Consider the following 26,610-nt stretch of genomic DNA (forward strand, 5'->3'; position numbering starts at 1 on the left):
GCAGCAGCCTCTGCCCGGGAGCTGCGGCTTCCAAGAAACAGAAAATAAGGAGGGTTTAAAGAAAAAAAAAAAAAAAAAAAAAAAGAGAGAGAAAAGTTCCCCGATTACATCTGGTGAAGTGACAAATCTGCCAGGCAGGTGATTATCCTGTGTACGGACGTGCCGAACACAGATGCCGATAGGATTAAAGGGGAAGGGGAAGGGGGGGGGAAGCTCTCCCCGTTAAACCAACACCTGATAAAAGAATAAACCAGCCGGAGGAAGAGATTGCCTGCGCTGCCAAGGTCGTGCGGGGAGGGGGCGGCTCCCCAGCCCCTCGCCCCCCCCCGGCCTCGGCCGCCCCGTACCCGGCATGCCCTCGGCGCGCTGCTTCCTTTCCAGGCACGTCCCGGGCATCCCCTCGGGACGGCGCAGAAAATTAACAGCAGTTCAGATCTGAGGAACTTTATGACACGTGTATGATAGGACTGAACCAGGGCGTAATTGAATGACGGATGAGCTTCCAAGAGCCACATTTCCAGGGAGTAATGAAAAATAGAAGTGCTATTGACTAAAGGAGCTTTCGGCGGCTGCTCCGCGCGGCGCGGGATGAGCAGGCTGCCGGCAGGGGGAATGCATCAATACGGCAAGTAATAGCTCAGTTATTATAACTCTGGAAATGTCATTCAGGCCTAACCAGAGAACACTAGCTATTAACTAGCCTTAAACAGAGCGCACGAGGCGGGGAGCCCGGCCTGGGAGCTCCCGATAATTATTTTACTTTCCTTCGTGGCTCCGCTGCGGGGCAGGATCCAGCCCCGTGGCACCCAGGCGGGCGGCTCCGCGCTGCTCCAACGCTGGTGCAGGGTGGCACGGATTTGGCACGGGTTTGGCACGGGTTTGGCACGGCGCTGCTCTTGGCCCCTCCGGCCACAAGCAGGGGGCCGAAACCGCCGCAGCTCCCCCCAGAGCCTCCGCAGAGGCCGCTGAACGGCGGAGGTGTGCTCGGGGCTCGCAGCCTGCCTGCATCAGGGCACGGTGCGCCGCGGACCCCTGAGGTGTAATGAAAGCCTGTGGGGAGAGTATCGAGTGAACCTAAATGGATTTTCTCCATTAACACAGACCTATCATCCAGTTATCAGCTCCTCGGCGCTGAGTGCCCGGGGCCTGTGGTCGGAGCGCCTGGCGCTGGAAGTGCTCTCCGCCGGCGCGGCGAATATCTGCTGCCGCGGCAGCCCCTGCCCTGCCGAGCTCGCGTGGGACGAATCCTGCGCCCTCTCCCTGGCACGCCTGGCACGGTTGTGCCCTTCCCCGTGTTCCTTTGGAGCCAGCGCCTTCGGTCTCATTTGTGGGGTCGTCCAATTTGGGGCACCCTTTGTTGGGACAGTGTCACCGGTTCAGGAGGGCTGGGTGCCGGCGTGGTGGTGGTGCCAAACCAGCCCTCCCCGTGCCCCCCACCCATGGTGGAGGTGTTGGGTTCTGCGGTGAGCAGCAGGAGCGGAGGAAGCGGGTCTCATTCCTGCACACAGCCGCTACCTGCTTTGCAAGTCAGAGTTCATCATTAGCCAGGAAATAATTAATTGTTGGGCAGACAAAAGGCATCGCTCGGCCCCCCCCGGGGACCCCGTCAAAGGGAGCTGTCAGGGGCTGGCGTGATAAATTACGGCTCCGCTGGCTCTGCAGCCCGTCACCGTCAGGGCTGGGGAGAAACGTCCCGCGTCGTCCTTTTGATTGGGGGTCACCACGGGTCTGGATCCCGTCTGGCGTCCCCTGGCCACAGGGACAGGGACACTGGGGTGGCACAGGGTGCGCGAGGACCAGACGGGGCCACGGGGCTGGGGCAGAGAGGCCGGGAAAGGGGCTGGAGGGCGAGCAGCATCCGTCCTGGCCGTGTCCCCCTGTCCATCTCCATGTCCTCCTGTCCCCGTGCGGCATCCCGCTGGTGGCTCGTCAGCATCGGCAGCATCACTGCGGGGCTGTGCCGGGGCCGGCGCTGTCCCCAGCTCCTGCCCTGTCCCCAGCTCCTGCCCGTCACACGAGCGCGGCCACGCTCGTCGGCAGCGTGCTGGGAAACCGCTCCCACCGCGCGCGTGAAATCTCCTTCGAATGGAAGCGTCGCAAGGTTAAAAAGTCACCCCTGAAACACGCCACCCCCGGGCTCCCCCGGCTGCGGCGGCGATGCCGCCTTGAAAGCAGAGCTGCCGACAGCCGACGTGATGGGGAGAGAAAGGAGGCGAGGCCGGGGCCATGGCCGGGCACCTCCCGCGGTGTCTCCGCAGGGGGAGACCCGACCTCGGGTTATTGGAGCCGGGAGCCAAGGGGGGATGGAGGAGGTGGCTGGCGCTGAGCCGCGTTAATTGGTGTGCTTTAAATGAATTGAGGTGGGCAGGGCTCCCAGCCCAGCCTCAGGACGGGGAAACTGAGGCACGGAGAGGCTGCTGCGGGTCAAGCCTTGCCCCTGGCTCTGAGACCAGGCAAACAAAAGAGCCCCGGGGGGGGTGAGGCAGCGGTCACCTCCCCCTGGTTCCTACAGCGGGGTGATCAGAGAGCTGCCCCCAGTGTGCCAGGGCCCGAACTTGCCATGTGCCGGGGCTCAGCAGCACTAACGAGGCCAGCCTGGAGCGGGTGAACCACAGGTGGGGCACGGGGGCCGTGCGCCCCATCCCCTTTTGGAGACCCCCAAACGGGCGCCTTTGTCTGGATGCCCAGCGGGGCCCGGCGCGGGCAGCGGGGGGGCCCGGCTGCCTGCAGCAGATAACCCCCGGCGGCTCCCGCCCCGCGCCCCTTATCAGCCGTGTTAATTAGGGCGCTCAGCGTGAGCAGCCTGAGCACGTATGAGCACGCGTGGCCTCGTGCACGGGGCGGCACGTGTGGCTGCGGGGAGCGAGGCACCGCGGGACTCGTGCACGGTGCTGGGAGGGGTGCGAGCGGGACGGGTGTGCGTGGGGGCACGCGTGTCGGGCTGGGGGTGCGTGGGGCTGGGAGTGTGCGGGGTTGGGGTGCAGGGTGCTGGGCTGGGGGTGCACACAGCCTGGGCACAGCGGGGACCTGCCAAGCGCGGCAGCCTCGTCTCCTCTCCTCGCCTCCCCGCCGGAGCCCGGTGCCCTGCTCACCTTTGCTGTCAGCCGGCACCGTAAACACCTTCTGCTGCGGCGGCTCGGCCCTGTCCTGAGCCATCTGGCCGCCGGCTCTTGCCGTGCTCTGCTCGCCCTCCCCTGGCCCTTTCCCTGCTCCCACCGAGACCCTCGGCTTCTTTCCCATCCTCCCCCCAGCACCCCTGGGTGTTGGGGTCCCGGCGTTGCCGCCCTCCCCATCCCACGTGTCCAGCCCGCGGTGCCCCCGCGTCTCTCCAGGAACGGCGGCGGGAGACGAGGACGCGCGATTGACGGCGCTAACGCAATTATCGGTACATTTTCCAGCCGCCGTCTCTCCGACAATGAATTTCTGATCTGATTAAATTTGCGCGGACCCCGACGGCACACGCAGATGTCTGCCGCCAGCCCCGCAGCCGGCCGGGCTCGGGCGCTCCCGGAGCGCACTGGGGTTGAGGGCGAGGGGGTCAGCGTGGCCGGGGACCCCCGGAGCCCCCAGCCCCAAGGGGAGACGGCAGCATCGCCACCGTCAGCAAGGCACTGGGAGATGCCACCCGGCCACGACGCAGAGCGGAGGGGATGGGGACGGTGCTGCTCCATGGGTGAGGAGCACCCAAGGGTGCCCCCAGCTCGCTGCAGGGGGTGTCGGGGCTTTCCCCTGCGTTTTGCCCCTTGGGGTCCTGCTTTGGCCGGACCCCGCTGCCCGGTCCCAGCAGAGTCCGGCTGCAGGAGGGGCTGGGGGGGGGATCTGTGCCGCCTGGCTTATTACCGAGTTTAACCTCCAGCCTTCCTTACATGCCACAGTGCCCGTAACTAGTGCAGAGGCTGCTTTTATGTGCAAATGAGCCTTTTTTTTTTTTAATCTTTGACAGAGAATGTGCTGTGTTTACATAACAGAGGGCCCTGGTACTCTGGAGAGGGCCACTGACAGTGCTGGCAGGAGATGTTAAGAAAGATCTAACATTTCTGATCTCTGTTTAGCCAGAGGCGCTGAGAGGCAGCAGGGGAGGGTGGCCGGGGGGCGCCCGGGGGACAGCGGCTCTATTCCTGCTGCCCGGGGCATGGCCACGCAGGGGTCAGGGGCCGTGGGCTGGCCCTGGGGGCTCTGAGCCACCCTTGGGGGCCCTGAGCCACGGGACGGGGCTGTGGGTGCAGGTCTGAGACCCTCTGCGTTGAGGGGGGGACACAGGCGGTGGCCTCGCGTGGTGGCACGGGACAGCACGAGAGAGCCACGAGGCAGTGGCATCAGCCTGGCAGTGCCCGTGTCCCCCCAGGGGTGCTGGGGAGGTGACCCAAGGGTGCCCCCAGCACCCAAACCTGCATCAGCTGTGGCGAACCTGGCGGGGAGGGCAGGGGGAGCTGCTGCCGCCAGGTTAAGTGGGAAGATGACCAATATCCAAAGGCCCGCCAGGTTAAAATGCATTAATTCAGGGTAGTCCGTTAATGGCAGTATTGATTAGTCTCAGGGCTGTGCTAACGAGCAGCCATGTTAATGAGGGGCGAGTGGTGTGAATTGCAGCATCTGGTGCAGATCCAGGGAGCGGTGATTAGGGGAGGGGGACGCACACCCCAAAAGGGACTGCGGGGCGCGTGGCCTTGGGGCTGCCGAGGCACGGATGGCTCTGGCATGGGGAAAAGGGGGAATTTCTGTGCCAAAACCCCGGATTTCCCACTGATGCCTGCTGTTTTTTTCCTCCCGGAAAGCGAGTAACCTTGTGAGCCAGAGGAAAGCCTGTCTTGTCTGTGCCTGTATCAATCAATCAGCCGCGTGGATCTCTCCATCTCCCCGTCCGTCCGTCTCGTTGTTTCCTACTGTACTTTGTCATCGCGGCAGCGCCCGGCTACAATCTAATCAGCGCCCGTGTTAAGAGGTCTGCGCCGTCTGCTCGGGTTCGGTCCCAGACCTGGATGTGCTAAAAGCTCCCACTTCTCTTTCCCAAAGCGTCCTGGTGGGTTTTTGGGGGGCAGGAGGAAGCCGGAGCAGGTTCCCGTTTCTGCGGGGCTGAAATACAGCCCAGGATCTGGTGGCTGCACCCTGAAGAGCTGCTTAGTTTTTGGACTGGCTGGCTTTTTTTCATTTGTTTTTTTTCCTTGAAAATACCGAAAGCCTGAGTTTCTTCACCCTGCCTGTTTGTAGCCCTGTTCCCTGCACAGCGTGGGAGGAACGATGTTCAAATTCGCCTTTTCCTGCTGCTTTTCTGTTTCTTAGTGTAACTTTGCAAAACTTGTGCTGCTTTGGGCAGATGGCAGTGCAGGGAGCAGAGGAGCTGGGCTCTGGCTCCAGCACGTCCCTGCTCTGTGGCGGGGGCACCCATGGGTGCTGAGGGTCTGCGCTCCCTGGCACGCCGACAGCGATGCTCGAGGGGAAAGCGAGGCGAGATCACAATCGGGGCAGAAGGTCTGGCTCGAGGGTTTTTTTCTCTTCTCCTGATTTGCTTCCCCAGCACCTTCCACCCAAGACCCCGTCAAGTCCTTAGAGAAACGAATTAAAATTCGCACTGTGACGTTAATTGTGCAGCATCACCACACCGCGCTGACCCTTAGGCAGCTCAGTCCCAGCTCCTTCTGCTGGAGCCAAAGCAGCTGCATCATCCCTCTGCTCCCTTCACGTGCATCAGCAGGAGGAAGAGCAGTCTGGTTTTGGGGTGCCTGTGAGTTCCCCTAAGGGCAGCTCCACAATGGGACATCAGCCCCAGCCTGGTGCCAGCTGCCCGTGGGGACAATTTGTGCACAGAAGCCCCTGAGAAGTTCTGGCACCTGCGGCTCCTCGTACTCGAGCAAGGTGGCTCTGCCTCCAAATTAATGTGTGTGGTTGAGGGCACGTCTTATAGGATAAGTGCGTCATCCTGAGAGCGTTTGAGGTGTGAGAAGGGCCGAGGGCTGCTTCTTGGGGTAAAAAGAACCAAACTGAAGGAGGGTGCCCGACTCTGACGGTCCCGTGTCTGTGCCCAGAGCCCTGCAGGTCGGGGGGCTGCAGGACTGTGCCCCCTGAGGTCCAGCCTCACGGGCCAGATCCTGCCCCAGCTCGGGGTGCTGTGGGTGCCCCTGGGGCAGTGCCTGCCCTCCTGCACCGCTGCGTTTTTGCCACCTGTTGATGGAAACCTCTCCGATGCGCTGCGTGTCCAGGGCCCTCGGCCGCCGCACGCTGTGGATTCGGCGGGCTCGCGCCTGCATTTAAACAAATTTTTTTTTTTTTTTTTTTCCCCCGTTATAAAGTCTTCCAGTTGCCTGCGGGAGGGTGGATTGCTGCTCTTTTTCTAGATCTGCAAACAGGCTGAAATAATAGCTGCGGGTGTACCCATTTATCTAGGTGTCTATCTATTCATGCATCCCATCTCATCCCACTCTGTCACCCGGTCCTGTAATATCTCAGCATCTCCCTAAAGCAAAAGATGACAATAAAGTGTAAATGGGGAGTGTTGGCTCTGGAGCATAATGATGGCAATTTAGATGCCAGCCATAATTTTTCCACCGTTGCCCCAGGTAACAGAGCAGTTGTCTCCTGTGGGAGCGCGGGCGAGCCCGGACGAGGTTACCTCCACTCTCCTGTGTCTAATCGCCGCCGCGCGTTTCTCTGGCTGTCATTTACATTTGAAAAAAAAAAAAAGGAAAGGGAAATATCTTTAAATCAAGATGAGTGAGCCTCCGGAGGGCGAGGCTGCACCAGCCTGGGAGGCTCCCCAGCGATGGAGGCTCTTGGCCAGCCCCAAACTGGGGGTGTCACAGGGACTTTGGCTGCCTGCATTGCCCCGGCCGTCGGGCGCAGGTTCCCCCGCAGGCGTCGTGGGGCGAGCTGGAAGCGGTTCCCTGCGGTGGGGAAAGCAATCACGGGCAGTAGTGCTGCATGGCGATTTGCATCTCATTACCCACAAGGCGCTGCCCTCCCCAAGCTGCCGGGGGCTGCTCCTTCCCTGGGCCCCCCTCGCTGTAACCCCGTTGTGTCGGTGCAGGTGCTGGGTGCCTTCGTCTCATAAAAAAAAGTTGTAAAAAAAGCCAATTTTATAAGAAATGAGGTTGGGGTTGGCGCTGTGGGTAGCCCTGGCTGCTGGCCTGGGGAGCTTCCATGGGTGCTGCCAAGCAGCGCCTGCTGTGGGCACGGGGCTGGGGTCTGCAGGGATGGAGAAGAGCGCAGAGAGACGGCTCTCGTGGTGCTTTGGGACCCCTGGGCAGGACCAACGAGGTTTGTACGGGCTCTGCCACGTGAACCTCCTGCCAGTGTTACCCCAGCGTCGCATCCAGCAGCGAGGAGCTCGGGAGCTTTGGCAGCAAAGCTCTGTGCTGCTGGGTGCTGGGTGGAAAAATGCGCCAACGACGAATCCACCGGTGCTGCCGGAGGACAGAGGCTGACCCAGGAGCCAGAACTGGTGACCACCACTGAGCATGGCAGGAGCGGGCGATCGAGGGCAGGGTGCTGGTGGCCAAAGGCTGTGGCCACACCGGGATTTCCCCGGCCCCGTGGAGCTGAGCTGGGTGCGCAGCCCCCTGCCACGTCCCCGCCACGCGGCGCGGCCACGGGCTGCGGCGGGGCTGTCAAACGGCATTAAGCCCAAAGTAACCTCCCGTCGATGGGAGCCGTCACCGTCAGTCCAGATAACTGTAATCGAGCTGCTGAATATGTAGCTGGGATCGGAGTTTTGTAGTTGAGATAAATATTGATATTAAAGCTGTCAGGGCTGGCGAAGTGATGCTTGATGCCGGCTCCGCCGGTTTCTCATTGCCCGACCCGCCAGCTCCCTCTGGTCCCAGCTCTGCACGGCCCCAGGGGGCTCCCCGTGTCCCGTGGTCCCCCCCCAAAAAGCAGGGACCATGCCTTGGAGTGCCATGGCTGTGACTCGGTGCTATCGGCTGCGAGCAAAAGGGCAACCCCAGGCTTTAGTCCCCAGGGCTGGTGCCCTGCAGGCTGGGACAAGCCAGTGGCACCCAAAGTCCCCAGCCACAGAACGTTGTCACCACGTCCCTGCACACCTGCCCCATGGGAGACCCCAGTGTGTGGACATGGGGAGACCCAAAGACCCCAAAGAGATGGGACAGCCGGCGATGTGTGGCGTGGGGCCTTGGTGTTAGTGAGCAGGGGAACTTCTGGGAGAGGTGGCTGCAGCTGGGACCTGCACGTGCCCAACGTGCTCTGAGACCAGCTGAGGGGCAGAGCTCACAGTTTTACTGCTTAGGTCTAAAAAAAAATCCATCCTGGACTTTTTTCTGGTGTAACAAATCCATCCTGGAAAATCCATCCCTGGGCGGGCAGCAGGCACAGGGTGGCACTGGCAGCCTGGCTGGCTGAGTGGAGCAGCGACCGACAGGCACAGGGCTCAGATGCTTGGAAAATAGAAAATGAACCCAAATCCCTCCCCTGCCACCTTTTGGGGTTGTTCCTGGTGGATGTTGCTTGCTGCCACCTTGCCCCTGCTCCTGCGCTTGTGGCTCACCATTGGAGGTGCTCAGCCAGCAAGTGGGGAGAGCTGAGTGCGGGTCCTCCCATCCCCAAAAATAACTAAAAAGGGAAAAACTGTCTCCGAACCACCTGCCTGTCTCTGCGGGGCCGTTCAGGAGCCCTCGTGTCCCACAGGTGCCCGTCCCTGTCCCTCCTCCCGCTCCCCGCGCTCCCGCGTGCTCCTTCTTTATTTTTTTAATTAGCCGATTCGCTATCTGGCGCTGAAGTGCGTTTCCAGCCACCACACTCAGGAAACCTCATTAACACAGATCAAAAGGAGCTTTTAATGATTTATAAAGGTGCAGCAGTTTGGAGAAATTAAATAATTTACGTGGTGTGTGTACGGCGGGGTCCCTCAAGACCACATTACAGGCGCACCGTGAGCTGCAGCCGGAGCCGCGCCGCGCTGCCGGAGCGCGCACGGTGCTGCACGTCCCCGCCGGGGCCGAGGGCTCGTCGCCTCTGCCTGGCAGGGCTGGGAGAGCCGAGGGCAGGGTGGCTCTGGAGCCCTGCCCCACGTCTTGTTCTGGCCATCATCGGCCGGGCTGGGGACATCGTGTCGGTGTGGTTGTCGCGTTTCTGCAGCGCACGGCAGCGGGGCATGGGGAGGTGTTCGCGGGAACAGAGGGGAATTGGAGAAACTTTCTCAGGTGGGAGAAGGAAAGAGCAGCTGCTCTCTCCTGGCTCTCTGGCCATGCAAAACACGTCACCGGCGTGCTTATAATAAATATTGGCTCCACAGGACGGGGTGGGAGCCGATGGGGTGCTGGGGTGGGATGGCCAAGAGTAGATGGGTGCAGGCGTTTTGGTGCCGTGGTCTCCGGCTTCATTCACCTGTTGAGTCCCCAGCACAGGCTACGGGACCCCAAAAGCTGCTCCCAGCTCCTCATCCCACAGGGCAGGATGAGCACCGTGCCAGGCACTAGCTGGGGCTTCATCTGCATGCCAGCCTCTTCTACAAACATGCAGCCCACGTCCCCAGGGCCCACCCCCCCAGCTCTGGGCACCGCACCACATGCGGGCGCTGAATCTGGCTTCGCGCAGGACGGAGCTCCTCTCCGCGGCGTGGTAATGCAGGCTGCCCAAGGAGAAAAAAGAAACAGACGGGAAAACTAGCTTAAACGCTCCCGGCGTGAAGTCCATTGCCGGCCACGGACGTGCCAGCAACCAGCAGAGCACCAGGATTAATGGAAAAGAGCCGGAGCGCTGCGGAGAGGAGTCACGCGCCCGCGCCTCCTCCCGCGGGAGTAATTCCCCGCCGGCCCCCGTGGGACGGGGGGCTGCCTTTTTTGCTCCGTTTTACTGCATTTTGCTGCGTTTCGCTCGTTCCCTGGTGGGGGGAGAGGGGCCGGCGGCGGAGAAGGTGGCTGCTGGTGGCCGCTTTGCATTTTCATCAGGTTGTGCTAAAAAAAAAAAAGAAAAGACGGCGAGAGCGCGCCGGGCAGGGCTGGGGCTGTTTTCGGGGGGGCTGGGGGGGGATGGAGGGCTGCTCAGCTTTATTTTGCTCTGTAAGAGGCTTATTACTCCTGATCACGCTGTGACTATTTGAATGACGGAGAATTTCAGCAGATGAAGGTGGAAACGAGAATTTTCTGTGCCCGGCTGCCCCGGGGCCATGGGACCCCCAGGAGCTGGGGACCCCCAGGAGCTGGGGACCCCCGGCACCAGCCCCCCCCCCAGCCCCACTCTCGAGCCCCGCGTCGCCTCCCGCCCGGCTGCCGGAGCCCGTTCCAGCCCCTTGCTCCTCTGATGGTTGCAAACCTTCTAATTTCCAGCCTCAATTTATTCATGGCCAGTTTATACCCATTTGTTTATGTGCCAACACTGTTCTTCAGCTTAAATAGCTCTTTTCCATCCATAATATCTCCCCCCCCCCCCCCCCCCAACGTATTTCAGTGAGCGCAATCATATCTCTTTTCAAGCTGTTCGGGAAAGAAAAATCTGAATTATTTAACCCTTGGGACACTGGCTGGGCATGCAGGGTGTAACCAGACCACGAGACAAATGCCCTTTGTCGGTGCACAAGGCTGCTGCGCTCCTTGGGGGCTTTTAGGGGGGGCTGCTGCTGCCTGGAGGGGAAACTGAGGCAGGGGCTGCGGGGGGGGGCTCGGGATGGGGTCTGGGTGCTGCGGTGCCCAGCACCACTGCCCGCTGGGCACGGCTGAATCGTGGCAAAGCTTTGTGTTGGGCGCTTCTGGAGGGTTTTGCGGGGCAGGCATGCGAGGGGCGCGGCCGCCGTCCTCCGAGGGTCACCGGGATGTGAATTTAGATGAGATAAAAAAAAAACACACAAAAAAAAAAAAAAAAAAAACACAAAAAACGAGAGCAAGCCGGAGAGCGCGTGTGCTGCCTCGGCAAATAGGGACGGGAAGGATTCAACCTCCCTGCTGGCAGAAATGGCTCGCAGGTGGGGTGCCGAGAGCCGTGGCAGGACGGGGCCGGTCCTGCTGGAGTGAAATCCTTGGCACAGCCACACCGGTGCCACCCTGTGCGTGGAGGGGACCCGCGGGTCCCTGCCCAGCCCTGGCTTCACCCCAGGGTGGCACCTTGGGGCTGGGGGGAGCCAGGGGCGCCTCCTGGAAGAGCCCTGCCTGGACTTGGCCCCGTTAGCCATGGGGTTGTTGGGCCTGGGTGTGGGATTCAGCTGGGGCGCAGCCGCCCCCTGGTTCCATCGGGTTGCAGAAAAAGCCTTAAAAAAAAGAAAAGTAGAGAGCGAGGGTTGGCGTGACGTCTCCCTAAAGCAGCTTTGTCATCGGGTGGGCTCTTGGAAGGCTTTTCTTCCTCCCCAGTGAATGTCTGAGAAGGAAAATCTGGGGAAGGAGCCCCCACGGCCCCCAGTGCTGCCCTGTCCTTGGCCAGCACCGCGCGGGGACCCGGCGGGGGGCAGCGGGGCTGCTTGGTTCCTGATGTTTTATTCCAGGCAATTTCACTCCAATGGATTTCCGCTCTTGTCATGCAAAAGGAGAGGCAGTGAGGGCCGGGAAAGTTCTCAATTAACGGCCAGGGACGTGGATGGGGAGCGAGGGCAGGGCGGTGGCACCGGGCAGGCGCTGGGGCACCCCGAGGACTCCCCCGGTGCCCCCCGGAGCCGCCCCCATGTGTGGATCCCCCGGGGAAGGGTCCCTCGAGCTGGGGGCTGTGGGATCGGGGCAGCCCCGTCCCCTGCCCCGCAGAGCTGCCGGGCTGTCAGGCAGTGCTAACGGTAACGAATGCCCCTAATGAAGCACCCAATTAGCCGGGATCCCAGCCCTAATGGTAGCTGACAGAGCTGAAAGCCGCGCGGAGTCGATTGTCAAGCGCAGCATCCCACCGGGGTGAGCGCCGAGGCCGCTCCATTCATCTCTGTCAGGGAGAAGCGAGGCTCCCGCGTTAACCCTTGGGCGCTGGGCGAGCTCCGGGCCCCCACGGCCCCAAACCAGCCCCCACCCGGTCCCAGCACCAAGGCGGACACCGGTAAATGGTGAAATCCTACACGTGGCACGGGGCCTGTGCCGGATGCGCGCAGCTCTGGAGGCGCAGATCCCACAAACCAGCCCCTGGTGCGGGTGGGTGCTGAGCACGGGGACGTGGTGCTGCTTCCCGCAGCTCTGGCCACAGTGGGATGTGGGGTCCCTGTGTTGTGTGGAGGGGCTGGGCCAATGCCATGTCCAAAATTCCCAGGATTATGGCAGGATGTGCTCACCGGGGAGGTTTTCATTTGGCGTGACCTCGTCAGCCCCACTGCAGATGGGATGCCCGTGCCCCAAAACTCCCCGGGGAGCCATCGCGTCCCCTCCCACCAGGCTGCAGCATTTCACCATTTTAACTTTATTTTTATTTTATTTTTTTCTAATGTTTTACCTTACAGCTGGCCCATGGCAGCTCAGCACCACAAGCGGGTGCCGGGCCAGGCGCACGCAGCCCACCAGGGAACGCGCCAAAACTGCCCGGCTCAGCCCAGCATGACCGAGATCTGCTTTTTTTTGTTATATATATATATATATTTCGAAGCAGACGAATTAGCGATGTGCCTCGTTTAGACAGTTCAAATCCCACTCATTTTAATTAGCGCGGCCTGGCAGCCCTGCTGCGGGTATTACACGGGGCGACAGCGCGCTTTCCAGGTGGCGGGTTTTTAAAATGCTGTTGACATTTCGCGGACCGAATGCCTTAAACGATAACAAATTAACAGACGGCTCCGTGCGTGCGCGCCGCTCCGTGTCTGGCTCCACGGGAGCTCCCGCCAGCAGACCCCAGCCCGGGAGCGCACCCGGGATTTACGGGGTGGGGAAGCAGCCGGGGGGGGATCAGGGGCACCAATAAAGCTTTGCTGGCAATGAAAAGCTGGGACGGGTCCGAGACGAAGTCACCCCGAACTTGGGGTGCACGGGGATGGATGGGGACGTGCCCTGCCCGTCCTGTCCCCAGCCCTGTCCCCACACCGGCACGTGCCCCGTGTGCCATCACCCTGTCCCCATGTGCCGTTGCCTTGTGCCATTGTCCCATCGCCCTGTCCCCACATCCTACCCCTCTGTCCCTGCATCCCATCACCTTCTCCCCACATCCCATCGCCCGCTCCATAAAACATTTCCGTAGCTTTACCTGTGACTTCATGCCTCTGGCCCTAAAAGCACCAGGCTGAGCAGATTTATGGCTGGGGGGGGACACCGTCCCAGTGCCATCAGGCTGGGGGGCTGGGATTTCGCTCCTGCTACCCCCTCCCTCCCACACACCCGCAGTGTCCCGTCCTTGTCCCCAACCCAAGAAGCCCCCGGGGAGGTGGGACAGGAGCTGGGGGGGCACCGTGCTGGGGCTGGGCTCCTCTGCTCCCCCCGCAAAGGCAGAGCCCTCCCCTGGCCCCTGGAGCGCCCAGCCCCGTCCGCGCCATTTATCACAGCTAATCAGCTTTAATTCAGCAATTTGTCAGTCCGGCAAAAGCCCTTGGAGTTGGCTGATTTTTTTTCCCAAAAATATAATTATTATTATTATTCCCCTGATAAGCGTGGGCCCTTCTGTTACAATCGCCTTAGCTTGGCTTTTAATAACAATCATTAAAATAAATAATTTCTTTTTAAATAAAAGGAAGAGAGAAGAGCTTTTTATTTTTTTTTTTTTATTGTTTTGTGTGCGTTTGAAATTGTTTCCCAGTAAATCGCGGCCCTTTGTATTAATTTTACATTTTAAAATGTTACCTTGCCAGGGGCAGGGTTGGCACAACCGACTCGGAAAAGGAGAGGGAAGGAGAGCGAGCAAAGCCCTTCTCCTTAATTAGCGCCTGTCCCTGTGTGATCAGAGTGCTTATGAGGCAGGTAATGAGCTGGATGGCGGCTCCGCGCCGCCGCCCGGCTCCTTCGGCAGGGCTCAAGGACCAAAATCCCCGTCCTGCCCCCCCCCCGTCCCTTTTGGGGTGCCTTTTTGGGCACCGGTGGTGATTTGGGGGGTGCGCAGCATCGTCGGTGTGTTTGGGGAATCTTTGTGATGAGTTTGAGCCAGCCTCAGCCCGGGTGGTTTTGGGGAGCACTGGGGGTGGCCGTGGGCAGGATTGGTGTGGGGGGGCACAACGTGGGACACATATGGGACGTGTGGTGTTGGGGGGAGCGGTGCTGCAGGAGCCTCAAGTTAATTAGCAGAGAAAACTCATCACAAGGCGGGGGATAAAGGAGAAGCACCAGGTTGGCTCCTGGGGGGGGTGTAGGGTTGGGCCGGGGGGGGCCCAGGGTGCCAGGGGCAGGGGCCGGGTGCTGCTGTGGGGTGGGAGCCGCCGCATGCAGGGCTCTCTTCGGATCCGCTAATCCCTTAATCTCTCCGATAATCAGTGCCAAAAACGCAAATTACAACGGGATTGCGGCGCGCATCGGCACTAATACCAAAAGGGCTGATGCTTATCGCGGTGAATAATGATTTATTTTTTTTTTTTTTGCTCCTCGGTACCGAGTATCGCCCGTTTATTAATCCCACAACACCGAGGCGCCAGGTTTAATCTCCTGAGGTCGATGCTGGGGAGGGGGGGGGACCGGGGCGATGAGGTTGGGGAGGGGGTGCGGGGCCGGGCAGGATCATGCCCCGCGGAGCTTTTTGGGGGGGGGGGGGGATGCAGGGTGCTAACACCGGCTGTGCCGCAGGTTCCACCGCGGGGACTACACGGTGGAGGTGAGCATCAACGACTACCTGGACATCTACTGCCCGCACTACGAGGAGCCGCTGCCCGCCGAGCGCATGGAGCGCTACGTCCTCTACATGGTCAACTACGAGGGGCACGCGTCCTGCGACCACCGGCAGAAGGGCTTCAAGCGCTGGGAGTGCAACCGCCCCGACTCCCCCAACGGGCCCCTCAAGTTTTCCGAAAAGTTCCAGCTTTTCACCCCCTTCTCGCTGGGCTTCGAGTTCCGGCCCGGCCACGAGTACTACTACATCTGTGAGTGGGGGGCTGCTGGGGTGGGGTGGGGGGGCTGGACGCTGCCCCCCAAAATCTGCCCCGGGTGTCCTGAGCGAAGGGGAGCAGCGGTCACGCTGGCTGCCCAAAATGCTGTAAAGCCCCCCAAATCTGGGCACGTGGCAGGATTAGGCCCACTTTTAATTCCCGGAGTGGCCGGGCTCAGGGGTGGCAGTAGAGGAGGAGGAGAAAGAGGAGGAGGATGAGGATGAGGAGGAGGAAGAGAGCTGCTCCAGCCTCGGGAAAATAAGCTAATGGGCTCGGATCGGGCGCTGGGAGCCTTGTGATCAATAAAGGGTAAAAAAGTAAAAATAAATTAGAAACCGTGACCCCCCAGCACCCGCCGGTGTCACGGGGAGGCAGGGACGCCTCTCTCCTCGCTCAGGAGCTGCCCGGCCTGCTTATCTCCCTTATTATTTCTCCCCCTTTTTCCTAAAGCATCTGTTTTCAGCCCACTTAATTTGTTCCTTTTATCTATATTAAATTACCATTTTCCCCCCTCGCTCTCTCCCCCTGTAAAATGTCACTCGCGAAATAACGGCAGCTACAACTCTCTCTTTCCCCCCCCCCCCCCTCCCGCCCCAGCCCCGTTTTTTTTTTATTTTTTTATTTTTTTTTTTATTTTTAATGTCGTTAGGGAGAGATTACACAGAAGTAAATGGTGAAGCTGATCATTGCTAAACCGGTTAGGATTCATGTCATGCGGAACATTAGAAATTATGCCTCTTTGAGGAACCGTATTTAGCAGACATGAAAGAAAAGAAATTACCTCCTCCTCGCGCCCGCGGATCGGAATGCCATTAACCTCGCGGGCACGGGGACGGGGCCGTGCTCCTGCACTGGGCCAAGGTCGTGCGCTGGCCCTGGGGACGGGGGTGGGCACCGCGGGCTCCGTGCACGGTGCCAGGCGCCGGCGCCGTGACCTTCCCGAATTTCGGCAGTCGTGTTCCCTCCAGGGTGCTGCACGAGGGAGGAAAAGGAGAGGATAAGAAGTAACGGGCGCTCCGGCACTGCTGTCCGGACCCCGCTCCATCAGTGGGGATGTGGTACCGGTGTCGCTGCTCGTTTTGGGGTCCCCAGAGCCCGCCGTGTCCCCCCCCAGAGCTGGCGTGCCCGGAGCCGCGCGTGCCAAGCAGGGTGGCCCCTTGCTGCCAGCTCTGGCACGAGCCACATCCCAATTCCCCCTTCTTCCAGATGAAATTAAACTTTATTGCGAGTAACGCGCTCTTCCCTTCTTTAATTCAAAAAAAAAAAAAAAAAAGGAAAAAAGAAAATTAAATTCCTATAAAAACACATATATAAAAAATCACATTTTCTAATATTGCGAGGGGACTTTCACCAAGATAATTATTGCAATTACTCCCTTTGTCTCTCCCATCGAGTATTAGTTTTGCTCTGCCTTTAGCCTCGTTTTGCCTGCGAGGGAGAGCCACGCAGACCTGCCCCCGCTCTCACCCTCCTTGGTGGCACGGGGGGGACAGGACAGAGGCCACCAGAGAGCCACCAGTGGGGAGTGGGCTTTGGGCAGGGGGCTCCTGTGGCACACATCAGCTGGAATCACCCCGGCCGTGCCATGGGGCTGGGCATTGCAGACCTGGAGCCCTGACCCCATTCCCATCCCAGGGGTTTGGGGCTGTGGGTGGGGGCAGAGCATCACCGCCAGCACCCTGGGGTGCCACCGTGAAACCTGGGGCTTCCCCGGTGGTGACGGTGACACCGACACCGAGCCCTTGCCCCTTCCTCTGCTCTTCCCATCCCTGCCCTCGTGTTCTGCAAGGCATTAATCCCACATGAGAGCCCATGGAGCTGCTGGAGGCAGCCCGAATATTTGCTCCTGATTGCTGCACTGGGACCAGTAAATGCCCTTCACTGGGCTGCCCTGGAGCAGGGCAGGGCCAGCCCCAGCCCTCCTGCTATAAAGGGTCCGGGGTCCCTGCTTGTCCTGATGGGGGGCTGTGGGGTCCGAGCTGCTGCCTCGCTAACGGGACCACTTCTGTCTCCCCTTTGTGCTTCCCCGCAGCCGCTTCTCCCCCGAACATGGTGGACAGGCCCTGCCTCAAGCTGAAGGTTTACGTTCGGCCGACGAGTAAGTGAGCGCCACGGGGCCGTGGGGAGGGGGCCTGCGGGGTGGGCTGCTGGCCCCTGGGGGCTGCTGCTTTCAGGTGTGGGTGAGGGGGGACCTCTGGTTTCTGTGGGACTTGGCTGCATAAAAGTGGCTTTAAGGGAGGGGAGGTTTGGGGCAGGAGCTTTGGGGAAACGCAGACCCCTATGGCTGCATCCCGTCCCCACGGCACGCCAGGTTTCGGGTGACCCCCGGTGTCCCCAGGGTGGCACTTTTGAATCACCGAGGTGCAGGGGGCTGTGAGCACCGGGGGGACAAACCCTGCTGGTGTCCTGGGGCTCGGGGGTGCCCCCATCCTGCCCAAAAAGCTCCTCTCTGGGGTCCGTGCCCGGAGCCACGGCTGGCGCAGGGCGAGCGCCTCGCCTGGGCGGCTGCCGCCTGCCGCTGGGTTTCAGAAAGGGGAAAAAAAAAATAATAATCTCTGCACAGTGGCTACTTTTCAGAATCAAATAACTCAGCCATTTAAAAAAACAAATTAATAATTTTCTTCTCCTGTTAACGTGTAATTAGCAAATGGCAGCAGCTCTCCCTGGGGAAGGGCTGAGTGCCTGCGAAATGTCACCATTTAAAAGGATGTCTTTCTTTTTTTTTTATTTGCATGGCTTTAAAATAAAACCCAATATAATGAAACCATCTGTAAAAAATCATTCTGTTTTGTTCAGGACTAGGGCATAATGGGGGAAAAAATCTCTCCTGATATAATTTTTTTTCAGTATTTTAATAATATCGGGATTTTATTATGTGGGTGCCTTGCAGAGGCGAAGGGCTGCCTTTGTGCGGCCGTGGCACAGGCACTGCTTTGGGGGGGGGACACCGGGCCCCCAGGGGATCCACTCCAGACCCTGGGACCTTTTGCATCTGCAAGCACCCAGCCCTGGATGAGAGGGGTCCTGGGCGACCCCACGCGAGGACCCTGCAGGATGGGGACAGGAGGAAGGGGCAGGGGCAGGCGCTGCTTTTCCTGGCTCTGGCTCTGTAAAAAAAAATCCTTAATCCGGTGATAAACACGAGAGAGCAGAGCCCGGGGAACGCGCTAACAGCGTTAGCCATAATTTAACTTCTTTTCTGGCCACGCGCTGCTCTGCCACCCGGCGCAGTGCCGGATTGCCGGGCTGGTGTCACGCAGCTGGGACGGATCCAGCCCTGCTGGCGTCCGAGCAGCCGGGGAGGTTGGGCAGGGAACGGGGCCCAGGCGCTGCCTGGCACCACCCTGGGGTGCCAGGCACCAGCGGGGGTGCCAAGCATTGCCCGCCGTGCCCTGGGGGGTGGGCTCATCCATCTCATGCCTCCCTTCTCCTCGTCTTCTCCCGCAGACGATTCCCTCTACGAGTCCCCGGAGCCCATCTTCACCAGCAACAACTCGTGCTGCAGCCTCAGGGTGCCGCACGCCGCGCTCGTGGTGGTGCCGGTCTTCTGGACGCTGCTGGCCTCCTAGCGCCGTGGGGCGAGGTGCGGGACGGAGCGGGGCTGTGCTGCCGGCCAGGAGCCCCCCGGAGCCCCCCGCAGCAGTGCAGCGCGCCGGGGGAGCGGTCCCGCACCGGCGGCGGTGGAACCGGGACGGATCCTGCCCGCGCGCGCGCGCCTCGAGGGCTCCCTTCCCTGCAGCTCGCTCGGCTCCGGCTCCCCCGTAGGATGTTGCTTTTTACATTTCTAGACCAAATATAGAGTCCTGATTTTTGATTTTTTTTTTTCAGATTTTTTTTTTTTTAAAAAAAAAAAAAAGATTTTTATTTTGGTTGGCTCTGTTTCAGTCCAGGCTTCCCCGTGTCAGACTGAACCGCACGGGGGGGGGTCCCTGGCGCTGAGCCCCTCTCTCCAGGGGGGCCGCGGTGGCCGTGGCACGCTGCCTTCGCCCGGCACGGCGAGACGGACGCCACCACGGTGCCAATGGCTCTGCGGGCACGGACTCCTTCCCAGCCAGGCCACCCCTCCTGCAGCAGGACGTCGCAGCGCACGGGGATGGGGGACCCAGATGGACACGAGGCCGCTGGGGGGGTCCCCGAGCTGTGAGCCCCCTGGGGTGACCCCTCCCCATGGCTCGCACTGTGGATGTCACCTCCGTCCCCGCGGGGCATCTCCGCCAGCAGCGAAGTGGCAGCACCCATGGGGAGCCCTGGGGGTCCCGGATGGCACCGGGAGCCCCCTCGGGTGCTCGGCTGGATCTGGGGCTGGAGCAGGGCCGACCGCTGCCCCCCCCCCCGGTGCTGCATCCCCTCCGTGTCAGCCCAAGCACCGCCTGTGCCCCCCCGGGGGCTGGATTCCCCCCCAGCGCCAGGATGGAGCAGCTTTTTGGGTCTGCACCCCGTCCTCCTCGCCGCCTCCCAGGTGCTCGTGGCCGTGCAGGCTTGTCCCCTGCATTGGCCGTGGGGGGCGGACAGGGGACCCCCCCCCATGATTGTCCCCCCTGCTCTGTGCGGGGCTGGCACCGGGGCCGCGGCTGCGCCGGGCTTTGGCTTGTTCTCCTCTTCTTTATTCACATCCAAAAGAAAACCACGGAAAAAACCCCATCGGCCCCGAAGCGCAGGGGGTGGGAGATGAACCAGAGAGGGGCCCGGCCCCTCCTCGCCTTAAATCCAGGACTGTCCCCCCCCCCGGGGGGCTCACGCCGGGGGTGGTGGCCCTGGGACACCGGTTTTGCCCGTGCCGAGCCCTTTCCACGGACCTTTTCCAGCCCCATCTCTTTTCTCCGCGGGGGCCCGGGGGCCGCTCCGCTCTGTAAATACAGCCGGCAGGCGCTATACTGTGAGCGTTTTTTTATGTATTGTTGAGAATGAATTTTATGGAAGGGTTTATTTTATTTTTATTTGATTATTTTTATTTTTTAGACTAGGACGCTGAAATCTCGCAATAAGCTCATCTCAACCATCCAAAAAAAAAAGAAAAAAAAAAAAAGAAAAGAAAATGACAAAACGATGATTAAAAAAAAAAAACAAAACGCATTCCCCGCCACCGCCCCCCCCCCGTCCTGTCCCCGTCCCCGTCCCCCCGTGTCTTGACCAGGTCGTGGTTCTCGAAGGCGAGCGGAAGCATCGTGGTTCTCCTGGCACCGGTACCCCGGGGGGGCGAGGGGGGAGCCGGGGGCCGTGCCCGGGCACCGCTCCAGCACCGCCGGGCTCGCAGGGGAGTGGCGACGGCAAAACCTGGCCTTCGGTCTGTGTTTTATATATATATAGATTATATATATAAATATCTATATTGTGTACAGCGACTGTGAGAGAGTTAAAAGCAAAGTGAGGCAGCAACACTTGCAGGGAGCTCTGAGCAGAGGCGAGGGTTGGGTGAGGGCTGGGGGGGGGTTGCTTGGGTCGGTTTTTTCCCTTGGGGGCAGCCCGCTGTCGGCGCTGGTTTTGCGTGTTGGTCTCCGTCCCGCCTAGCTTCGTCCTTAGCCACGCCGCTTTCGTCCTCGACGTCGTGCTGATGGTAACCGGATCACCACCTAATTTGGATTCTGTATTTTTTTATAATAAAATAAAAATAAATGTCATGTGAGGCCCTTGCTTTCGAGAAGTGCCTTTCCCTCCCGCCGCCACCGCCGGGCTCCGATCCAAAACGCGCCACCGGTCCGGCCACCAGCAGCACTGGGAGGCACTGGGAGGCACTGGGAGGCACTGGGGTGCAGCAGGGTGGCCGCGCTTGACTCCTTCCCCACTCCCAGCGCCGCCCTCCCCACCGGTGCAAGGGGGCCGTGCCGCCAGACCGCTCTGCTGGGTGGTGCGTTAATTACGGGAAGGATTTAATTACTCTGTTAATGAATAATAATGGATATTAAATTAATTAATATGCGATTGTTGATAGTACTTAATTATGGGAGGCAATGCAGCCCGGTGGGTGGGCGCTGCGGGCTGGGACGTGGCGCTCCGGCGTCTCCCCAGGCGCTCGCCCACCGCTGCCTCAGTTTCCCCTCGTGCTGCATTGGGACAGTGCCTGGCCATGTCCCCAGGGGCCACCAAACCTGGGCAGGCTGCTCCGAGGGGCATCACACACGTCCTCGGGGGGGATTTTCCTAACCCCACGGCAGCCCCCACCGCTATCCACCTCCCCGGGTAGAGCAGCGCTCGCACCGGGCGCCCGCCCGCGCTTGTTTGTCGCAGCCCTAAATAACTTTTTTTTGTGCGGCCCATGTTAATTTCCAGCGTTTAATGCATATTTCAGCATAATTAGCAGAATAGGAACAATCCGCTGTTAATTAATTCAGGCTCGTGCAGCTGATCCGAGGCTCTGAAGTTTGCCACAAGAGGGTGAAAGACTCATTTTGCTTTTTAATAAGGGCCATCTGTGTGCCAGGCGCGGGGAGCGACACCAGTACGGATGGACGGGGATGCGAGGCTCCTCTCCTCGCCCTGGCAAACCCAGTGCCAGGCTGGGAAACCGCAAAGTGCCAGAGAAAGAGCCCAGCAGGGACATGGGGAAAAGGGGAGCTTTTCAGCCCGACGCCGTAAGTTTTTTTTTTTTTTTGAGGCCTGACTCATGATTTTTTTAACACGTGGGGTTGGAAATACGGAGTTAAAAATAGCAAGCTGGCAGGCGCAAGGCTGAGACGGATCATCGTTAGTAATTAATTAATGGAGTCATGGATTTTTAAGGCCTGAAAGGGCTCATTTTGATCAGCCCGCCTGTCTCTTTGGCAGCGGCATCGAGCTTTGATTTAAGGACCCACGGTGATGGAGAGCCTCCAGCACCCTGCTCCAGGCAGCCCAGTGAGCACTGGCCACCAGCCCAGTTTGGGTTTGGGTTATTTTTAACCCAGGGCCATGGCTGGGTCGTGACCCCATGGGGCTGGTGGGTGGCTGAGAGCCTGGGGTTGGAGTCGGGGGCTGGCTCTGATGCCCCCAGGGGCACCCCATATCTTGGATTTGGGGCAGTGAGCACTCTGCAGGCAGGTGGAGACCCCCGGTACCATCCCTGTTGGGTTCCCCAAGGGTCTGGGGGCTCTTGGGCAAAAGGGAGCGGGGACACACAAGGTGAGTGTCCTGGCTGGTGGGGACGTGGTGGCTTTGCCCATCTGTAGGACCTGGGAGCTCCTTTTCTCTGCTCTCCCAGATCCCAGCCTCGTGTCCCCTTCCCGAGCATCGCCGCCTCTCACAAGGCGTCGGAGCCGCGTGGGGAAGCTGCTGCATCCTTAAAAGCTGGAGGCTGCTCCGCGCCAGGTGGGGAATAACCAGCTGAAGCAGATGGGCTGTTAGGAACCAGACCCTGTTTTCGTGTCTCTCTTTCCTTATTTGAAGTGTCTGGCACTGTTGGGAAACAAAGAATTCCTCCGCACGCTGACCTGCAGAAATGAAACACGTCCTAAACCTCCTCTCCTCACTAGCCGTGGCAGCGTGCGGGATGGGAACGGACACGGCCCCCGTGTGCACGCTCATGGTGGGATTTATTGGGGGGCTGCTCTGCGCCCCAGCTGGGTCTCCCAACCCACTGTGGGTCCCTGCACCCCCAGGGCTGATCCCACTCGGTTTCACCCCCAGGACCCCAAAATAGCCTTGTTCCTGGGCGCAGCCTGGGTTTGCTGGAGCCTGGGGGGGTACAATGGGGCACAGGCTCTGGTGGCAGCGCTGGGCTGAGCCCTGTTGGAGCGGGCTGGAGCACGGGACGTGGGCCGGTGGCGAGGACGTGGCTTTGTTGTGCAGGAGCACTGCTGGCCAGGGGGGTGGCAGCCCCCGCACCCAGCTGCAAGGGCTCCCCTGAGCGTCACGTATGGCTGGTGGTGTCTGAAATGGGTTTTTTACGGGCCTGAGGCTCCTCTAGCACCAATTTTACTTCGTTGCCGCTCTCGTAATTGAAGCTGCGGGCAGGGACCGGCTGGCGGTGGCACGCGGGGTGGTGTCACCCCTGTCCCCAGCCCTGGAGCAGCGTGCCCCAGGCTTGCGTGAGCAAAATCCCTGGCTCAAAATGTGGCTTTGGGACCATTTGGGGCTGCCTTCCTGCAGGGAGCAGCGAGCTCCTCGCTGCCCCTGGTGTTGCTCAGACCCCTCCGGGCTTCTCCAGCCCCCGAGGTTTGCAGCCCTGAGGCTTCCTGGTCGGGTTTCCAGGCTGACAGATGCGCGGCCTCGCCTCCTCCATGCTGCAGTGAGGGATGATTTACTCCAGGATGTGGCTGTGCCAATTAATCAGGACCACAGGGCTTGGTGTGCCCACAGGGGGCCGGGGCCGTGCTCTCCTCCAGGTGCCGGGGAGGGACGAGGGAAGCGCTTGGGGACGAAGCCGGTCCCCAGCTCCTTTCCCCAAGTGCCTTCAATCCTCAGTGACTCCGGCTCAGGACCCCATGGTAACACCACGGGGCCAGCACGTGCCAGGCTCATCTGAGGCGAGCAGCCAAATCTCAACATTCCAGCATTAATGATTTTTTTTCTTTTAATCCCATAAAGGTACGAGGTGCGGATGGGTTATGGCCATGGGCAGCGTGAGAGCTGAGGGTGCCCCCTTTGCCCCTGTGCCCTGTGTTAGCAGCCAGGCTTACACCTCGGTGGGGGTCAGGATTTGGCCACTTCTGGATCCTCTCCCTTCCCTTTTCCCCTCGCTCCAGCTCTAGAAGCCTGCAGGCGAAATGCAGCTGGAGGCTGGAGCCTCAGCTGGGGCAGTGCCTGGCCCTGCTGTGCCCTGCTGTGGGGTTTCCCTGATTTACACCACCGAGGGTCCTACCCCATGCCTGGAGGGGAGCGCTCACAGCCAGCAGTTGAACAGGACCGAGTGCTCCCCTGGGGCTGCTCGAGGCAGAAGCCTCCAACTCCTGCGAGCCCCACGCCGGGAACACCCCAGCTAAAAGTAACTGCAGGCACTGTGCGATTCCCCAGCCTTCCCGGTGCTTTAATCCCCCACCAAAATGTGTCATGCCTCCCCTCCAGACCATGAGCTCCTGGCTGCAGCAGGACCAGGGGGCTCTCCACAGCATCCCCTGGTCCCATCCCGAGCAGGGGACTGCGGTGACCCGCAGCGCCCAGTGCTCCAGAGCACCTCCCAGGCCCTGCCACTTCCCTGCTCCTTGTTTTCTGTACCCTGCCTGTCACATCAGCACTTTATTCCCTGCCTCCCCTCCCTCCGCTCCTCTCCCCAGCCTTATCTCTTGATAGGTACAAGCGATACAACCAGAGACGTCCGTGTAACAAGCTGCCGGGCACCCAGGAAAACACCAGCTCGGGGGGGGGATGATTTATGAAAATAGCACGGGAGAGGGAAGTGGCGAGTTTGCCGGGATGCAGGGCAGAGGAAATACCGACTGCCTGCTCCCGTCCCTGCTCACCAGGCAGCACCAGCACCTTTGATCCGCGGCTGCTCTGCATGCGGGGCTGTGCCCGGCGTGGGGGCGATGCGCGGCGAGGACACGGCACGCATCGGGGGGGGCCGGCGGCGCGCGGCACTGCAGAGCCCCCGACGGGCTGTCCCTCTGCGGCCATTGATTTCCATGAAATAAGCCAGCCGGGTGTGTAATTGTGTACAGATAGCGCAGCCTCCTTTACATGCCGTTCCGCAGGGCCCTTGCTAGCAGGAAATGAAACTTTTCAGGCCACTAGACATTTAGTTCGGTTCTTGAGCTGTTAATTCCCCCGCCCCGGCGTCGCGGGCAGGGAGGGGAAGCTCTCGCACCTCGCGGGCAGGGGACGGCGGCGACGCCACCCCAGGGGACAGCAGTTGGGACCCTCCTGCTCCTTTGTCCCCATCCCACCGTCGGCTGCGATTCTGCCCCCTCCGAGCCCCAAGGGCCTGCGGGGGGGTCGGTTCCCTGCGGCACAGAGCGAGCATCCGCTCCCCTCTGCGCGCTCCTATCTCGCAAGGTAACCGGCATTATATCCGGACCAATTGCTCCAGCATGATCCTCCTGAATGTTGCACAGCATGTACACGGCGTCTTATGTAAAATACATGCCCCTGGGCGAGCCTTTTAATAGCAATGTCTCCTGCCTGGGGGGTGGGGGGGCCGCTCTCTGCCACGGTGGTGCCAAGAAATGATTGAAAAGTTGGGGCTCGCCATGGGGAACACCCCGCTGGGGGGAACAACGTGTTTTCATTTCCCTGCCAGGTAACAAATGAAAAGAATTGCCATGAATGCTAATGGCCGGGGAAGCGCCTCGCTCGCTCGGGAGGACACTGCGGGGCCGGGAGCCACGGGCAGAGCCCGGATTTTGCAGGCAGGAGCCGGCCGTGCAGAGGGCGATGCGACTGCGGATACCCTGGCACGCGGCTCCTGGACCAGCGTGTGCTGAGCTGCCGCACCAAAACCATTCCTTTTGCTGCAAAGCAGAGCTGGGGGGATGCGTTGTCCCCTCCCAGGTCCCCGTGATGACTTTTGCAGCACACCCAGGGCTCGGAGCATGCAAGCTCCACGTATAACCAGGTCCTTGCAGGCGGCGGCGAAGGGCTGTGCCAGGCTGAGCTGTTTGTAAATGTAGCCGGTCTGGTAAGCAGGAGGGTAAACACGGATGAATAGCCTTCATCCACTCCAGTAAATATTTTATATCACACACCAAGAAAAGACACTCCTATTTAAATGATTTATAAAGGAAGATCATGTAGAGGTTTCTATAAAATATGTAGGGCTCCTAATCCCGACATCATCAAGCAAAGAGGACTGAAATCATATATTACCTTTTCAACAGCCTTGCAGGCTGCAGGGATACAACTGACAAATAAAAGTGTGTTTACAGCTTTTGGGCTCCTCCGGGGAGAAGTAAATCACAGCGGGGGTGGGGAAGGGGAAAGGAAGCCGGAAATTAAGAGGCAATTTCTGTCCGTCACAGGGCGCGGGGCAGAGGGACACCGGGATCGCTGCGCCCCCGGATCGCTGCACCCCGGCATCCCCAATCCTGGGTGCAGCAGTGCTCTGGGTGCAGCAGTGCTCTGGGTGCAGCGGTGCTGTGGGTGTAAAGGTGCCCTGGGTGCAGCAATGTTGCAGGTGCAGCGATGCTCCCAGGCCACGGCACTCAGGTGCAGCCATGCTCATCCCCCAGCACTGACCAGTTCATCCCCAGAAGGATGAACACAATCTGCAACCCCCTCCAGGGTGCCCAGCGCAGCACCTCAGCTCAAAGCAAGCGAGACCATGCCCTGCTCCCTTGGCAGCAGGACCAGCCCGACTGCAGCCATCAGGGATGGATCCTACACGGGCACCAGCAGACCCAGGATGCGTCCCACGGGAATACGTCCCTTTTAACCTTGGGCCCTCTCCTTTCTTCCCCACACCTCCGCAGGATGCTCCCCATCTCCCCACCTCTCCCCCTCCTCGCTTTGGGCTCGTTTGGCTGCCAGCTGCACCCCGGAGCACCCCATTTCCCGTGGGGCAGCTGTGCCCGGGCTGATGGCACGCACGGTGCCCGGTGCAGGGCGCAGAGCGCACGGCGAGCCCAGACCTTGGCAGCGGCGGCGGCGATTTTGCATGCAGCCGCGGGAGCCCCGCGCGCCGCCAGCCAATGAGGCCCTCGCCGGCGCGTTATTAAGGGATTAGCAAGTTGTCTTGGCTCTCAATTGTAGATAAGTGCCGCATTTTGTATTATCTTTTCACACTGCACCGCGAAGGATGACAAAGAGACAACATGGGTGTCATGGCCTTCAGCATATCATTAAGGGTAATTTGGCTTGCGGGG

At 60.3% G+C, this 26,610-nt stretch overlaps 1 protein-coding gene across 1 annotated transcript in view; it reads left to right on the top strand.

Moving 5' to 3' along the window:
* Window positions 1-18,717, top strand: part of EFNA2 (ephrin A2) — a 39,878-nt gene extending 21,161 nt beyond the window's left edge. The window contains exons 2-4 of the mRNA XM_032203491.1: window positions 14,604-14,896; window positions 16,935-17,000; window positions 18,350-18,717. Coding sequence (XP_032059382.1) covers window positions 14,604-14,896; window positions 16,935-17,000; window positions 18,350-18,471 — 481 coding nt within the window. The 3' untranslated portion in view covers window positions 18,472-18,717. The remainder of the gene's footprint in view (window positions 1-14,603; window positions 14,897-16,934; window positions 17,001-18,349) is intronic.
* Window positions 18,718-26,610: the final 7,893 nt, after the last annotated feature.

Source organism: Aythya fuligula, chromosome 26 (assembly GCF_009819795.1).
Source record: "Aythya fuligula isolate bAytFul2 chromosome 26, bAytFul2.pri, whole genome shotgun sequence".
Lineage (NCBI taxonomy): Eukaryota > Metazoa > Chordata > Aves > Anseriformes > Anatidae > Aythya > Aythya fuligula.